Source organism: Pyrgilauda ruficollis, unplaced genomic scaffold (assembly GCF_017590135.1).
Source record: "Pyrgilauda ruficollis isolate IOZ18807 unplaced genomic scaffold, ASM1759013v1 scaffold49, whole genome shotgun sequence".
Lineage (NCBI taxonomy): Eukaryota > Metazoa > Chordata > Aves > Passeriformes > Passeridae > Pyrgilauda > Pyrgilauda ruficollis.
Window position 1 is genome coordinate 2,245,157 of NW_024526488.1, and position 19,036 is coordinate 2,264,192.

Below are 19,036 nucleotides of genomic sequence, written 5' to 3' on the forward strand. Positions count from 1 at the left end.
TCCGTAAGAATCTTCATCACATCATTTTGTCCTCACGACTTCATTTACAGCTGACAAAAATATAAAGCATGGAAGGTTTTTATATTTTACTGTATAAAATTACAACACAGTGATTCAATGACCAGATACTAGTGGGAAGAAATCTGACCTGCATCAAGAGGAAAGAGATGCAACACGATTATACAGAAGTTCTGAGTAACACAATAAAGCTCTTGACCACTTCTGACTGTATTTCTTTGGGAGCTTTTTTTAATATGGATGAGCACAAAGAACAAAGAGGAAAGAGGAGGTCAGGCAGCCATAATAGGAAATTATGGGAGCACAAGCAAGAGCTCTCACTCTGTGAACACGACAGAAACAAACCACAACAGGCAAGGGCAATGCAGGGTCAGCAAGACAGGCCAGTGAAGATGGGCGGCAACATCCCAATATTTTGGAGACCCATGAATATAGAAAGGAAGTCTGTACCCAAGTCTTGTTTTCTGTTTTAAAAGCAATATAATTCTAGTAGCAACACAGCATCTCAGGAGTTTTGTCTGTTCTTTGATTAATTCAGCTGCCCATCTGTTTAGACCATGGCAAGTTTTCTGCCATTTTTCTTTGCTCTCTATGCAGAACAAAAATAGAACTTCTCACCACATCCTGATTCATTCATTCAGTTTGATATACAGTGTCATCAAATTTGCCTACATTTCAAGAGTAGCAGCTGTCTCTTACTTGCAAAAAGAGAACAAATACCAAAAAAACCTACCCAAAATATTTTTCATCTATCAACTGAACATACCAAAAGCAGCATGTATTCAGCCAATAAAGTGATGAAAATAAAAATATTTACCTGGTTTGTTCTCCAACTTTTATTAACAGTTGCTTATATCTCCACTTACTGAAGATGCCATACATTTATTTTTTACCCTTTCAGAATTCACAAAAAAAAAGAGTTTAAAAAAATTAAATCTTCCTTTATTAGTAGTCTTAGCAAACTTCATTTCATCAAGAACAACAAAAGACTAAGATACAGTACAAAAATTAACACACAAAATAATGGTACTAATAGAAGTACCTATTAGCATCAGAAGGACAAGTCAGTAGAATTAAACTGTGGTCTTTCCTTTAAAAAAAAAACCAAAAAAAAAAAACCCAGAAGAATGCTGCAGGGATACCACAGAACTGAGACAGAAGCATCTTCTCAAACAGAATGTTATTTCAGACAAAATCAAAAAAAGACATTCACTTACAAGAAATTATAAGCCTTATAAAAAATGCAAGGAAAATTTTCATGCTTTCCATTTTAGTATATCTTCTTTCATGTTAATAATCAGACTTAGCAAGACTTCTGCTTAAACTCATATTCCTTAGAAAGCTCTGGACAAAGTCACTTCACATAAATGTATTTTTAGCCAACTTTCTTTGCAAGGATTCATTTCAATGTTCCTTATTGAGCAGCCCACCTACCGTCCCTCTGTTCCACCTAACATTTTTGCTGATGCAAAAGAGCAAGGACATAGAGTGTTCAGAAATAGAGATCACCTACTGAAATCCAATATACTTGCAGAACAACTAATATAAAATTTCCAATACTGCATCATTTTCCTTGTCTCTGCTGTTACTGCTGAGTGGGGCTTCTTAAAACACACAGCCACCTGCTTAAATTCAACAGTAGTTGTTTACATGCATCTCTCTCCCAAAAAAATCCTCTTGGGAAAACTGATACAGCATGAAGAGGTGAAACTCATGCTTGAATCATTAACTCTACTTCCTAATAAAAAGCATGACACAGTAAATACAGAGGCTATCATACAAAATCTCCATTCTGAGCAAGTTATCCACCTAGTGCAAACACTGACAGTGCAAATTTTTCAAATGGAACTCCGAAAAATTAATATTAGTCCCCACGTATTGTTTGCAGGTCATTTCAAACAATAAAAGTATCCAGAACTATTATCCAATAAAATCTTCCAACTCTCCCTGCTCTTTAAAGGCTCACAGACAATTTTAGAACCAGTGGGCAAAGGTGGAGATGAAATCTCAAAGCCTATTGGAGCAGCCAGTGTCAGTTAAATGAAGTTTACTGTCACATTAACTTCTCATAGCTGACTGATACCATTATTTTGCTATGTGTACAGCCAGAACTTCCACAACAGCTTCAGGTGTGATGTCTGTGAAGGCAACTGACCACAAGACAAAATGTTGTTGATTGTCTAATTATTTTAGCAGAAAACCTGCCCACTTATTCATATTATTCCAGAGGCAGACACACACACAATGGCTGACTCACAGCAAAACTAACAAGGCTGCCTGGCAATTACCCAGCCCAATTATCCCACTGATTATAAACTGGGGGACCAGCCAGCTCTCATTCTGCCAGCACTTGTACGTAACCCACACAAGGTAAACTGCTGCTCTCACTGTGGTTACTCGTGGCTGACAGCAAAGGTGACAGTGGTGCACCTGTCACACACCCCAGTGACACACATGGATGGAGGAAAAGCTTACCCAGAAGCAACTCTACCACCCTGCCAGGGCTCTGTGCCTTCACTTTTTCTTTTAAGACTTCACAGCTCCATCCACAGCACAGCCACTTCCTCTCAGAACACCCCACCCTGCTTTTTACCTGCTATACAGCTAACAGAGATAGACAAAGTTGAATAGGATGAACTATTTTTTAATTACAGGAGGCAAAAAAAATTTAAAAGTAAAAGAAGATTTTAGCAGCCTTGAAAAAGGTTAGTGGCAAAAATTAGCCTGACTGGTTCAAAGCCCCAGGTTCCTCCCTTAGGAAAAGGCACATAAAAATAGTTTAGCTTTGATCTGTAATTAGCACACCCTGTGTTACACTATCCTATTATATTAAAGGCTTCTTCAAACTACACTCTATCTTTTGAAGCTTTTTTCAAAAATGAGTAAGGAAAAAAGCTAAGGTAAAGGTGATACAGAAAGCAAAAAATAAACCACTGAGGGAAAAAAATATTTCGAAGCTTTTAACATATATCAATGATGTAACTTCAGCAAAGTGCCAAACTGTTCTATATTATAAAATACAACCATATGCTCAATAAAAATACTTTGTGCGAGGACGTTTGGCGTGGGGGTGGTGGTACTGGGGGTTTTTGTTCTTTAAATTAAATCTGGAAAAAATAAAAAAAAGGCACGAGAGACACAGATACTGCTGAAAGCCAAAAAAAAAACAGATTCCATATTTTAAAATCTCCAATTATGGATCAAGATAAATCAGTATTGTGAAAAGAAACAAAGTACACAAACACACACACAAGACTACTTTAAAAATACTTTTCCCAAAAGCATTATGTCAATTATTTGGACATAAATATATGTATAAGGAAAATCTCAGAATTAGAGCCACCACATAATTTCTCCCCCTTGAGAGTGTGTGCGTGCAATTTTCAGTTCTGTTTTCTTTATATTAGAAGACCCTTTACTCATTCATTCATGACACTCAGCTAATGAGCAGTTTGAAAATGTCTCTAGGCTTTGTTTATTGTGCACTATTCATAACCTATTATTAAATATAAGTTTCAGGGAGGGATACAGTTTCCTAGTATGCTTTGTTGGAATATCAAATTAATAAAATATCTTCACAAATGGCCTTAGAAATGATGAGGTAGTAATATCCCCATTTTACAGATTAGAATGTGGGCCAAGAATAGAGATCAACAGGGTTAATTAATTCTGGCACCAATTTAAGCACCTCCTTCTCAACATACATAGCTTTATGAAACAGTCCATCTTCAAAGCACAGTTTCCACTCAGAATGAAGCTGTGAATGCTCAATACTTCTACAAATGGAGACCCAGAGTTTTGCCTTGAATGTCATAAACACAGAAAAGGCAATTAGAATTATCCCCAAAAAGCAGTGGTTGAAGTGGTTTATTCAGCATCCCTTAGGAAAAGAACAAGTAAGGACAGTCTTTGGAAAAATCTTGAATTGTACTAATCACAAAACCTTTGTCTTCCAAAGTGCCTGCCTAGTAAACAACCATTGCAGCAAAGGAGGCAGCACAGCTGCAACCATTTCTACACAGAGTAGCTGCACCCTTAGCAGAGTCACATCCCATCCTGTTCCCAGCCAGCCTGACTTAGCCCATCCAGGCTCTCTCCCTGCAGTCAGTTTGTCTGCCTCAAGGATCCTTGCCCCATCTGTCCCATTCTCCGACAACACATCAGCTCTTCTCCAACCTCCCTGTCCCCATGTCCAGTATTGGAAATCCCATTTCATAATTTCCCAATACACTACTCTTATTCTCTTACACTCCTCAGTCTCTACTCCCAGGGGCATAAAGTCCCTCTTTGCCTTCTCTCAAACCCTGCTAGCCAGCCAGCACAGGTGTGCTTGTCCTCCTTTTCCCAGGCAGAGCCTCTCTCTGTGCCTAAGGATCACTCAGCTACTTGTCCCAGCCTACTCCTCGGTCTGCCTTGTCTTCTGTCTTCTCCACATTCATCTCAGATTACTCCCTTTCCCAGGTTGTTAGAAAGAATAAACACCCTCCACACACAGGAAAGCTTCAGCCATTCCAAAGCATCTAGAAAAAGCTATTTCTGGCAAAGCCACTCCAGTCACCTGTCCTACTCCAGGACCAAGCACTGACAGTCACGCAGGTCGTGTCAGTACCGACAGACGCAGCAGGTTCACACAGCTCTACACATACAGAAATTCTCCATTTCTGCAATTATGCTCCAGCAATTTCTGTTACGCACATATGCTAGAAGAATTGAAATTTAAGTAAATTTTCACAGCCATTACTGTAAGAAAAATCCCCCGAGTTTTACATCTGTTTCAAGGCACAAAGGGGCTTAGAATATTTCAGATTCAGTGGCTGCTATTATAATGAAGCATTGACATGCAACATTTTAGTAGGAAATTGCTATATTTTGACAAACTGAAAACATACTCACACAACTAAATATTTGGCAATCCTAGCAGCAAGCAGTTAGTCCTGCTGGACATGTGTGTGCATGGCAGAAAACAGCTTCTGCAACACTGCCATTCAAAATACACAGGAAACATTTTTCCCATCAGCTTTCCAAACAGGAACACCAACTATCTCCTACAACTGCTCAAATTTTAGATCAATGTTTTGGATAGTAAAAAGACAGATAAACAAACAATAACCTTCAGTTAATAGCTCAAGGTTTCCCAAAATCCTGGAAAGAGCATGCAAAATTTAACACCTGGCCTGCTAAATTCTGACACTGCACCTCTTCCCTACACAGCGTTTCCCTAACTTCATATTCCCAAAATTCTTGCAAATATCACAGCAAAAGAAAATTAGTGCTATTGCAATTAAACAGTCAAACTACAGCTACCATGTACTATCAATACTTATCAGAAAATCCTACTTTCTGCAAAACCATCTCTTCATTTCTAGCACATTCCCAGAACAGCAATCCACCAGAAAACAGTTGGAAAGAAACCAAGTGACAATTCTCCATTCCCAGCAACACAACCAGCTTCACTGCAGAGAGAATGGGCAAATATGGGCTCTGAGGCACCCAGGGCAGCCAGCCCTTACACAGGTAAGCTAGCCAACCTCAGAGTGCTGCAAAGAAGTCTCAAACTCCAGAGCAATCTACTTTGGCATGGGAAGCAGGGGCTGCATTCCAGACCATGTGGAGAGGAGAAATTGCCTGATGCAGTTTCATACAGTGATGCTCAAAATATCCACCACTAGTGAAATATTGAAATTAGAATCAATGAGATTTCAAACAAGTCTGAACAGAGCTCCAGCTCCTGCAAGGAACAATTTAGATCTGCATCAGTTACTTGGGAAGAAGTGATTATTCCTGCATTTGGACTAGGCTATAAAAAACAAGTTCAAGGACAAAGAATTCACTGGTCCTAGCTATAGAAACTGGAGACATCAATAAGAATTTCATACTGATGTTTTAAAATACTTGTTATTTTAGCCAGCTAATTATAGTATGTTTATCTTTAAACAAAGTTGAAAAAATACACACAAAAAGTGCTGTTTGAGGAGTGGCTGAAGTGCCTAGGTGACATTTTGTAGAATTCAAGTTATTTTTCATCTATCTTGAGAAGGCTGCACACATATTTTCAACTTTTCAGATTAAAGCTTTTATGCTTGTTTCCAAAACATGATTAACTTCCTTAAGATCTGCATGACATATTCAGTTTAAAGTCTGCAAATTTTTTTCAGCATACTAATATTATTTGCCAGAAGAACCTAAAACCTGAAAATAACTGCAGAAATTAAACAGATTTTGAAGTTTACTTCTGAGATAAAACACTCCAAGATTTTAGTGCCTTGATAACATCCCTTCTTGTAGGCCTATTTTATATTGATTTTTAATTTTATATTTAACCTTAAATAACATGCTAATTATTCTGCACAACAATTCAAGTTCTCTTGTTCCAACATCTTCAGGACAGACTTTACGAACTAGCTCTTTACTGAATTATCATAATGTATTTTCTTTATTCAATTACTAGATTCTTCTTTATTTGTGGCAATTTCTTTATCCAGTGTATCAACTGCTGCTTGAAAATAAGAAAACAAATGAAAAAACTCACAGAAAATTTTCACTTTGTCACTGTATGTGGCAGAGGAGAACCATGACTAACAAGAAAAGGGACCAAGCCTCAAAGTTGCCTTACAACATATTATTGTATTGCAGAAGGAGGTTGTATTATGAGGTAGCACCAGTTCTCATGAACTACCCTGAACCTTGGCAGCCATGCACTATCACATGTTCTACAGTGGAGACCACAGACAAACAACAGACCATGAGCAACTGGGACTTAGCACCAGAGTTAATAATGGTTTACTTGTAATATCTTGAAGGTAATAGTATCCAGCAATCTAATTCACCGGCAGAAAAATCAAGAGTTTTTCCTTCTTCACCATGCCCACAGAGGGGTTACACAGTGCTGAGGCACTGCAGTGCAAAACCAGCTGAGAGTCAAGCACAAACATTTCCCCCTCACTGATGTTTCCCTCTCAGTTTTACTGATATGCCAATACGCCACGTTCAAGAATTCTAACAGGCCATTAAAAGCTGTTCAGTAAGGAATTCTCAATTTTGAACTCTCTTGCTTGTGAGAATGGAGGCTGTATTGAAACATCTCCCTGTGACAGAGACAATTTAAAAAATAATTAAGGTAAAGTGGATTAAATCTGTGTATGTACATACATAAACACAGCGGCAGAGAGAACACGAAATACCTCTGCTTTCATTATGTGATATGTAAATGCCAATGCACAGCTGCTTTTTTTTGGACATATAGCAGATTCTATGAATTCTATTAGAATACATCTGAATGCACCAAATGATTTTCCTCAGTTGCCTACTCAATGGGGACAAAGAGAGCATTATCCGCAGGTGACAAGAGGGACAATATAAAAACTAGGGCAGTAAGGATGTCGTTCATTAAGGGAAGAACTAAAGAATTCATTAAGGTGCACTGTGAGGCAGGCAGCCTTGTAAGTATTCTCTGATGTGCCAATAATGTCATAACAAATACCTAAGTAAACTAATTAAGTAGTTTTCCCTCACATTAACATTGGTTTTAGTGTCATTCAAGCTGTGGTCATTTACAATTTCAGAAACTTCCTTGATCCCCTATAAAAATCACACAAGCCTGGTACCCAAACACTGTTCTGAGGGTGTCTCAACATTCTCCAACAACTTAGAGCAACAGTCTAGCAAGAACACTGGAAGCAAAGCAGTTTATTTGTCTTGATAACACAACATAGTTATTTACCTTAATAGTGTGACAGGCAGCCACTCTTCTAAGAAGATGCTATACTACTACATATCATTCATTTTCCAGGCAATTTTTAAATACATTTTCAAGACTGGTGAGCCCCACATTTAAACTCATATTGTCAAAGTAATCTACCAAATCATTTCCTCCACCAGCAGCATGAAGACAGTGCATTGTGACACCTCATACATATTTAATAATAGCCTGATAGGCTGTCATTAACATCAAACAGCAATCTAAGTTTGCTACATTAAACATGATCCCTGTGTTAAGAGGACAATCACAAAGTGCCTCCAAGATCGAGCCTGTAAGAAATACCCACCGACTTGAACAAGGTGTAATGAGGCCAACTGCACTGAAAAAGTCACCCATTGGATTTTAAATTAAATAATAAAAAAAAGCAAGGGAAAAAAAGAAAAAGCTTCAGTGGGTCATAAGACCAGACATGCCATAAGGCAATCTGTCACAGAGTACTCATATTAGTAACTGTTGTGTCAAAACTGAACATTCAAAAGAAAAGACAAACCTCCCTTTATGTTTTATGAAATGTAAGCCCACAGAATTAATAATTCATGAGATGAAGAAAAATATCACATTTGGCTATAAATATTAACAGACGCTGTCAACCTGCTTAGAACTAAATTTTGACTGTCCTACCTCACAATTATCAATTTAGAAAGGAATATTCTTCAAAAGCTCAAAAAAAAAAAAAATCAGCATGAAAGTCATTAATGAAGAAATTAACATTCTCTATTCATGTAGGTCCCAAGCAAAACAGCCCAACTGTGTTCTGTGCCTGGTGCTGCTGAGTGAACACTAATTGACTGGCATTGTTTGTGCCCACAATGGTGTTGTGCTGTGTTGACAGCAATAATGCTGGTGTGCACACAAGGAAAAATGCTAAAAGGACATACTAGAACCAAGACACAGTGGAATAAGGGAATGGAAGAAGAGGAAGTAGTTGTCAAATGACAAAGAAACATTAAAAAAGGCAGTTAAAACTTCATAGAAGTTTTAGAATACAGAATTTTATACAATGGGTCTTGGATAAATTTTTACTGATTAGCTAAATAGGCATTTAAATATGACCAAAAAAACCCAATTAACCCAGAATGCACAACCACATATCAGTAAACTCACTTCCTGTGATCTCAAAGAAATATGAAATATATTTTTACCAGTTCAAGTTCGAGATCTAGAAGACACTTCTGTTGTATGGCCACAGTTCTCTGCTTTCACTGCTATTATTGAGAATAGAATATTGGAACACAAAACACAATTGTGCCAAAACATCCAGAACACCATTAAAATGGATTGTTCTAAATGGTGACAGTGCTTTTCCTCACAGGCTTTTTTTCTTCTCCCCAGTGCTAATATAACTTCAGTCTACTTATGGCCCCATCTCCACTTACATTCTGAGCAAAATGGTAAAAATACTTGCATCAATATTGGCATACACTAAAAAAAAGAAAAAAAATCAGACTAAACACCTTACTTTTCTCTACAGATTTTGATATTTTCACTGCATTTCACCCAGTGATGATCACAAAGAATGAGAAGCCGAAGTTGAACATGACAAGCTCTTATTTTTTTAAAAAAGTTAATTCCTACCTTTATCATTCTAGAGAGATCTCCAGCATCTGCTAATTCCAACACTATGTTCAGTTCATTGTCTTCAATGAATGAGGCATAATATTTAATTACATTGGGATGATTCAGTTGCTAAGAAAGCAAAATAGTAATTCACATTTTAGTGTAGAGCACACCACATGTTTTAAGACTAACATAAGAAACATTCTTATTTAGGCAAACAAAACAACCCCTAAATTCCACTTCACTATGATACAAATTAGAAGTATATGCTGATAAGAAGCATTTACAAATACTTTGCAAGAACAGGATGGCATTTTAGCATCTACATGGTGACTGAAACTGCCGTTTTAGAGGAATTTTGTTTCAATGTATATATCCAATAGCATGCTAAACTTATCTGGAACAGCGAAGTCGATTTCTGAAGTAAACAGCAAAATCAATTTTTGAAGTCAGGATTTTACTGTACAAAAGACACAATATTTTAATTTTGGCAGAAACTTTTACTAGAAGTGTTACTCATTATTCTATCAGATTTACTTCTCAATATTAACTTCTAAAGTAATAAAGATCACAAAATTCTTCAAAGTGAGGTATTTAAAAACTCTACACAAATCAACAGTGGACACCTCAATTATGTCTATGAAAAACATACCACATTTTTTTGATGATGGTTGCACATTTTCTAAACAAATCTTTTACCTTAAGAAGATCTATTTCTTTGATGCAGTCAGCACGGGCTTTGGCATCCATTAAATCAAATATCTGTGCACAAGAGATAAAACATTTTTATTAAGTGATAAAAATACAGTAAATAGAGTAATCATCATCATTATTTCACAGCATCCATAAAGCAACCTGAATTATGCATTTCATGACAAGATGTAATATTACAGGAAGAAATATTTCTAATGCTGTGATGCCCTGATTTAGTGCTGTGGCCATTCTTTTAGCCCCCTCATAGGAAACAAATCCATTTTAAGTGCAAGCTTTCCAATTACTTAATTGCCACCTCTGCATATCTGTTCCAACACACAGCAATAATTTAGCAGCCTTATAAATGCTTCAAATCTCAGGCTCCTATCCCATTCTGCCACACCTTTTTCACAAACTGATTCCTTAGTACTGAGCAGACCTTTTTTTCCCCTTAGTCTTGCTACCGTCTTCCATTTAAATTCTAAATAATGAATATTATTTTACTCTTGGGATCAAAACTTCATTGTCACCTCCAACTCCTTCTCTCCTATTTCCTTCCCTTCAGCCAGCAAAGAAGTGTCTTGGGTTATGCTATTTGTTTATTAGAGCCCTTTTTTGTAAGCCCTCATCTGTCACCTTGATTTTCATAAGCTTTTACAGTTAGACATCTCTTCTCTTCTTTTTTTCCCCCATTTCATAACTACTCCAAATTATTTTGCAATGTATCTCATTTTTGCCTTCTCCAGTTAGCCTGGAGAATTAGAATTACTCTTCACTAATTTCAATTTTTGTTTGAAATACTTTTTTCTACCATTAGAGTCTTTGTCCAAATTCTACACATCTGTATTTAATGTAATGTCTATTTTCACTCCCTTTTTCACTACCTCTGGGTTTTCACTTCAGTAATGTGCACCACCATACACTATTTCCCTTAAAAATTACCAAAATGCTACTTCCTCTAAGAATCCTTCCTCTCTCATTTGTGATTAATTTCTGAATTTAACAAAACAAAAAAAATAACCTCCAACTTCTCTGCTACAGTCATAGGGAGTCTAATGATTTTCCTAGGAAACATTTTAGAAAATCCTAAATAATACAGGTAGCATATTAAATGAGGAAATACTGAGAAGGCATGAAATCAAATATTTTTTGTTATAACCTGAGAGACCAGAAAACAGAAAAATTTATACAACATCTCCCAAAAACAACCAATGAAACTGTACCAGGAAGCCAGGGAAAAAAGGGAACAGGTACAAGAGAGCATCTTGAGGGTTCAATTTTTCTGAGTTCTAGACAACAGTGAGATAAGTTCATTCCTTTTAAGTGATACAGAGATTCAAGTCCAAACACCCTGGAAAACCTAACCAAAACCCGGGACAGAATTTCAGACTAAGAACTGTACACAAACGATCTCCTTGTAAGATTGGGAAAATGACCAGAAACACAGTTTCAAGATTCACACCAAATGAGCTTCATTGTGTGACAAAACAGGGCAGCTTGCATTTGTTCATGTGTGTTCCAATATGCCAAGAGGCACACTAATTTACCTATTCCAGGAACAATTCCCTACACACCTAAGCAAACAGGTTTTCCAAGAAAAGTTTTTTTACAATCTATGCCTCTGCTAGGGACATAAATCAGTACATCTCATAGAGCAATAACAAAACAACAAAATCAAAACCGTAGACCTGGGCCTGTGAAACATCTAGAATCAAGGCATAGGAAAGAAAGACAAAATTTTGCTTGTGTATTCTGGATAGTACTCCCAGTACTTCTAATTTGTTATTAAACAGCATGGAATAGACTAGACCAAGCAGCTGCTCTCCCCAAAGGACAGACTTAAGTTTTATAAACATGACTCCCTCTACTTGTGTTGCACTTCATAAGCATCTTTGCAAATTTGTCACAGCTTCAGCTAAACTGAGTATTTCAGAAATTACCTAAATTAAATATAGCAAGGCAGTAAAAATAAGTCTTATCTAATCCATACAACTACAAATACAAACAATCTTAAGATTTACTGTTTAGCATTCTTGTGGTTCTCAGATTTTGATCTAGATGTAACCTCAAAAGACTACAATCAGCATTTCCCAGAAATCCAGAATTTCAGTTGCACAGACATTAACTTCCTCCACCAAGATCTGTAAAAAAAACAACTAAAAAAAGGTGAAAAATATCATTCAATCCATGGCCTATGAAGAACCTCTGAATCACGCCAGATGCAAAAAGCTTTCAGAGATTTTCTCTCAGAATAGATGAACTTTTGCCAAACTGCTGCAGTTCAGACCAGAGGATGCCAGTGTACCAAGCCATGTCAGCTCACACAAGGAGGTTACTGTAAACACAAGGAAAAAACCTTCGTGTTCCTCACCAGCAGACGACTCAACACTGAAGAACGTCTTACCCTGAGAAATGGAAGTGGCAACGAAAGACTTGAACATCCTTTCAAGTGCATGTCAGAACTGCACAGGCACCTGGCAGCACTCTGAGGTCTGTTCAGCAGGAGAGGCTGCCATTTGCCCGTGGTTTGCTGCAGACTGGCCATCAGTGTAACACTATGGAGGGATGGCAGTACTTCCATCACCACTGGAACACTTTATAGCTTTGTGGGCAGATTCATTCCACCTTCAGCTCCTGTGACTCAGCAAGCCCAGCTGAAAGGTCAGCCCATGCTCAGCACAGTGCTGCACACAGATCTCTCTCACACACACGACCTTCACTGCACAGACAGTACCCCACGGCCATCAGCAGGCCACAGGTCCCACCCACCCCAGACACACACTGCCCAAGGACTTGCAACCTTCTGTCCAGCCCTCCCTGGGACTGCACTCCTTTTCTGAGCTTGGTTTTAGCTGTAGCAGCACATGCCCTGCAGCTGAGTGACTTCACTGTACCTAAGTCATTGCAGTCAAATGACTTGTTTCTAACCTGGTTTTAGATCCAGCTCAGCGCTGTGCAACTGCACGGCCTGGAAGAAATTACAGCAGATACAAGAAAAGTCTAAAAAAACTGTGGATTTTTGGATAGGCTTGAACAATAAGCTTTTGGATCAACACAAACTGACTGTTTGAAATCAGACCCAGCAAAGTCTCCCATAAAGACACTACCAGCATCCTCCGCCCAGCAGAGCTCAGGTCACTGATGATGCTCCACACATCGGTTATTGGAAACTAGCAGTAACTAGACAACAAGTGTTATCATCACTGTAACTGGCTAGCCATAAAAACTACTGTATTTAGATTAGGCTCCTAGGGTATTCATCAGACTAACAATAATTCGAATTCTTGACTCCACTTATGAGGTCAGGATCACGGGTAATTCAGTTTGGAAGTAAGCTTCTCTAGTCAGCACCAATTCCATACACAGCATAAACTGCAGTGTCATATATTCTTATTTAAACTTTTAATTCTTTCCCCCCAAGTTCTATTTTCAAGGACTATAACAAGATTAACAATTCTAAAAATGAATTATGACTGTATTAAAAAACCTAATCAGCAGCAAACAATACAGTAAATATTTTTATGATGTGACAGTTTTCATAAAGAATGTCATCAAAAAGTCTAATAGTGGTAAGCTTTTTACCTTAGCAATTACTGTGAAACTCCTTAAAACAATTAGGTAAATACAGCTGAAGAGATTTAAAGGAGCATTTTAAAAGCCCTTATCAGTTTTTTTCCCACTTAGCAAGCGCACTGAGTGAAATAAACCTTTTTAGCTCTCAGTTTTCCATCTCATCCTGCAATCACCTGTGTACAAAGGGAGAGTAGAAGGACAAAGATATACTGATAGTTATCACACTTCTGTGTGCTATACTAAGGGATCTCTGGTAACTTTGCACTCAATCCCTTCTCTAGTACCTTCATGTAAACATAGATTATAACCTTTTTCTTTCAGCATTCCAGAAATGTCAGTTGTAAGTACTGTCAAGAGATACTGGTATTTTTAGAATACTTTCTAAGCTGTTATAAGCTTCAGAGCGGGAACTGTTCCTGTGCAGATGTGTAAACTAAACAAAGGAGTTGCAATACTTGAGTTTAACTTCCTGAGTGAAATTCTTATATACACATCCCCAGAAAGCTATGGGCATAGCAAAAAGGTTTAGAACCACATGGAACCACCTGATGGAGAACATCAAGGCCTAGCTTCTAAGTTTAGACTGTATCTGATCAATTACCAGCTACCAACCACATCCATCATCTGAAGTGAAATGCCAAGTTGGGAATCTGATTCCACTTGCTATAGACCATCACTTTTCCAGATTTTCCTTTCCAGCATTGAAAAGGATAAATTTAAATTATAAACCTATGTCTGTTCTGTTCAAAATTCTGTATACAATAAAAATACCAAAAAGCATTTCCAAACCAAATCCCAAGTATGACTGCTGTAACATAAACCTTCAGAGAAGTAAGCAAAATAAAGACCCGAACGCACATAAATATTGATATACAATACTGAACATCAACAAGCATTAGAGTATTTTGCTACCACAGCACTGCTGTGCTAGGACAAGAGTGCTTCATAAAGTGTGAAATTACAAGTGCTTTTCTAAGATTAATTAACTGTAATTCAGGCCTGAAGTAGCAATCCACTGACAATGTACAATGAATAATGAATGTACGTCCTAGATAAAAGGATTCATTGTCTGAATCTCTAACATGGGGCCTCCAATTTTGGAATTAAAGGAAAAGAAAGATGGAACAATGTAAGGCAGAAATGCAATTAATCTGAAATTTTCTTGATATACACAGCTTTACATACTTGAAATTTTGAGTTGCTAAGGTTTCCTTTAAAAATAGCTCCTAAAGTGAACTCATCCAGCCTCACAGTCACTGACTTAGATATTTACCACTCTTTTGTCATTTAAAGATTTGTGACCAGTAATTGCTTACTTTGCCCTTGGAGAGGTCCTTGCTCAAAACACTGCACTGTACCCCAGGTATTCTGCTGCAGGGGTTACCCAGAGCTGCAGGAGCTGAGAGGCACTGCTGCTTCCTTAGGCATCATCTGCAGCATAGTTTGGATCTGAGACTTAGCACCTGTTCAGAAACTTACTTAGAAACTTTTCAATTTACACTGCTACAGTCATAGCTTACTCGGGGTTGATCTTTTCTGATGTTTCTTTAACTCAAAATATAGCTTAGACATTTGTAAAAGTTCAGTAGTGAAGATATGCTTTTTTTTCTGTTTTTATTTAGGTAATATTTTAACAGCATCTCAGAAAAACAGTTCCATGCTAGAAAAAGAGATAACCTAATTATTACCTTCCTAATTACAAAAACACAAATCAAACATGGGAGAATGAAGCACAAAGGAAGCACAACAGGAAGAAAAGACCCAACATACCATTTTGTGAATTCTGCTGGTTAAGTTACTATTAAAAAACCTGAAACAGTTCTCACTGTGCTACATACCCTAATAAATACCAAATCAAGAATACTACCTCTTTCTGTCATCTGGACTCAGCAGCAGCTATAAATTCAGGAAGAGTGGTTTCTGTCACCATCTGCTTGTCCTTGCTCCCACAGCTTCTTACTGCTACTTGCTTCTGCTCACATTTTATTCCACAAACATACATTTTGTACACATTAATATAACCTTTATCAATATTGTACATATTTCAGCCAAATAAAATTTTATTAGCGAAAAATAAACATTCTTGTTGGAAAGCTTCATAAGAACTCAAAACTGGCAATGCTTTAGGAACAAAAGGAAGTAATGGCCTGAGATCCTGCAACTCCAGGAGAGGATAACTGAAGGATTCTAAGCCCCATAAGCCCTTGACAGTAGAGACACACATGGGGTACCATTACCAAATACACATAAAGGAAACAAGTACACACTTAACCCAGGCAGGAAAATGAAATGGGGAGGGGATGGCACAGACATGACTTGCAAGATTGGAGAGGGAGGAGAGCATGTAAGATGTGAGAAGACATGAGATGAGAATGGGCAGATAGCGGAAAAGTGGAAGTTCACATCTCAGTTATGTTACTTAGCACACTGTAGAGCATTTAGAGATACTATCTTTAGGTAGAGTGAAATTCATGCACAGGTGTAAAATAGAGAGAATAAAGCCCCTCTCTCATAACTGAAAGAAGCATTTCTCCTGTTTTGTCCATGCTGAGCTTCCATTAAAAAGGCATCAGAAAAAAAGGAGTATTTTAATTTCAATAAAATCAAACATGACTGAAATCAAACGGAAGAAGCACTATCATAGAGCAGACCCATTTTCCAGCTCCTCTGAAAAGTAATTACTTCTCAATAAAAGCCATCTATGAAAATAAATTTTACAGTGAAATTAAGTATTGTGACTATATTTACCAAAAGTATTTCTAGGCAATGTTAGGAGAGGTCACAGGAGCACAGTAACAATTTAGATGGTCTTCTGTCCAAAAAGAACATCTTTAGATATCAATTATGCAAGCTGGAATGGCTGTGCCAAACACCCTGTGCTGCCATGAGCATTCTGAGCTGTCATTATATGCTTAGGAAGTTTTTCCCCTTCCAGGTTAAGCAAGTCTCACTTTCCATTCAGACAGTCGTGTCCTACACACATCCAGCCTCCACAAGGAAAGTGACTTCACACAGAACACAGCCCCTCCTCATGTGCCCTAGGTAATAATTTCTACTGGAAAATCAACAACTGATGTTGGACACTTAAAGACAATTAAAACCCTGTCAAAATAAAGCCATTTGGGAAAGGCATAACTTTTTAACACTGTTTCCCACCAACAACTAAGTATATTCTTAGAAAATTATTAAAGGATTAAAAGAAAATTAAGTAGGAAAGCTTTTCTGCTGTAGAAACCATCACCTGCATAAGGACAGTATGATGTCATCTTCAGACATCCAAAAAATCTTCTGTCAAAGTGGGAAGTCTGCTGTGAGAATACAGCTGCACATACTGACTTCTGAAATGCTGTTAGGAGTACACATGCTAAAATGCCTCTGTATTCCTAATGCAAGCACTGTTATAAAAATTTCATGGTTGGACTTTTATGACTTTCTTCAAGTACCCAGGCATTCCACATCCACCTTAATTGACATGCATTTCAAGTCACATTTGACCTTTTTGGTTTCTCACACGCTGAAAATGAAGGAAGAATCAGCCTAATGTTTTAAGACTGTTGATCAAAGTTCTTAGAATATATTTCAGCTTTTGAAGTAGTATATATCTGGCACTTTTCCCAGAAGGGGGAACCAAGACTCCTTTTTTATGACTGCCAGGACTAACCCTGCCTCTTGGTGCTGCAGCACACAGGAAATCACAGAAACAGAACAGCAAGTCAAGATATGACAGAGAAATTTACAGTGCATGCATTTAACACAGCAAAACCAAAACTACTAAAATGCAGAAACTCTAGAAAACAATCTACAGAATACTACACATATTGTCTTGCAGTCTATAAAGGCAAAAATACCCTTTCAGATCTGATGGCACTACTCCTTCAAGTACTATACTAAACTTACCTCAAGATCAAAAGTAAAATACCAATTTAAGTTTTGATTTCAAAATTAAACACAACGTCAGAGAACTTTCATAGTAAATCCAGAGGGTAATGGCCTTACAACTAACACCTCTGAGCAGCTCCAAACAAAAAGAGAGAATGAAAATGAGACTAGATAGAGGCATAGCTCGAGCTGTCTTTTGCCTATGTGACAGTGGAAATGTTTCAGTCTCAAAAGCTGTTTCCATTTAAACTGCTGCTTTTGATTCAAACATTTTAAAAATTGCTAAGTGCTAAGACAAAGTATCTGAACAAATAATTAGTCCATTTCTTATGTTAAAACTGACAAGGGCTGGGCTTAATGCTTCTTGGCCATAGTAATTTAATTAGCCTGCTGCTCTTCCATCTTATGTGACATCTGCTGTTTCACTACTGGCTAAACCATGAAACTTGGAAAGTCAGGCTCCTCGAGAAAAATTTTTGACCAATGCAATTCACTTAGATCCACAGTGTGCTTGCATTTAATTACCATGTAGAGTCCCACACACAGATGTATTATTCATGAAGATGATCATATGAACTGAGCTGTATCCCAAAATCTGAAGGAAATTCTGAGCAACAGATTCAAGCACAGTTTTGGTTTGTATTTGTCTCAGGTAGTTTTCAGTCTTTTGAAACAGTAACTCCCTTCCTTTTCACTATTACATTTTCATTACATACAGACCTTATTTGATTTAGATGTTTATTCAATAAAAAATGCTTGGATTTGCATAATATATTTTCACATCAGACACCACTAAATATTCATGTTATTTCTAGATTCCAAGCTTTGGTCAGGAAATACAGCTCATTTATATGTGTTATCTTTTTCAGCAATTCTGGACTTTACTTTCAATTTCAAAATACTAGTTTGTGGAATATTATATAAAGTCACACATGAATTTTCAAAGTTCTTAATTCCCTGCTATCTCTAAACGTTTAAAAATTCATTAAAATCACACCAGAATGCCACATGCCTTTCAAATTTAACTGTACCAATCCTTTTAATATTTTTACAAAAATTATCCTTACCTGAACCTTCTTCAGAGCCACTGGTACCCCATCCAGCAGGCAGGTTGCTCTGTAAACTTCACTGAACTGCCCACGGCCAATCTTCTTCTCTATTCGGAAATTGGCAAGGGTATTGTAGCCCATGTCAGGTCGTAAGGCTTTCTAGAATCAGAGGTATTGCAAAGACAGTTTGTATTGAAGGCTTAAATCAGTAAGACTAATCACACCAGTGTAAAGATACATATGAAGGAATATGTAAAATTCCTTCATTCCAATGCAAAACTGTTCCAGACTATTAATCACAAGATGCTGTAAAGAAAACATTCACTGTACCATTTGTGGAGTGAGAATTGAAAATTATAAATTCTTGAGTGTATTTAGAATATTTTCAGCTTATCAGAAGTCTGAGACATAGAAGGGAAGAAATTCTATCAGGCTTATATTTGCCATGGTTCCTATGTCCTCGCTCCTGCCATCCAAAAATTTTTAAAAAAACCCCTACCTAAACCCA

General features: G+C 37.4%; 1 protein-coding gene across 1 annotated transcript in view; it reads right to left on the minus strand.

The window, feature by feature from the left end:
- The window catches only part of NEK7 (NIMA related kinase 7), a 68,103-nt gene that overhangs the window by 32,409 nt on the left and 16,658 nt on the right, over positions 1-19,036 (minus strand). Inside the window, 3 exon segments of the mRNA XM_041479526.1 lie at positions 9,353-9,463; positions 10,034-10,096; positions 18,547-18,687. Of these exon segments, the coding sequence (XP_041335460.1) occupies positions 9,353-9,463; positions 10,034-10,096; positions 18,547-18,687 (315 nt within the window).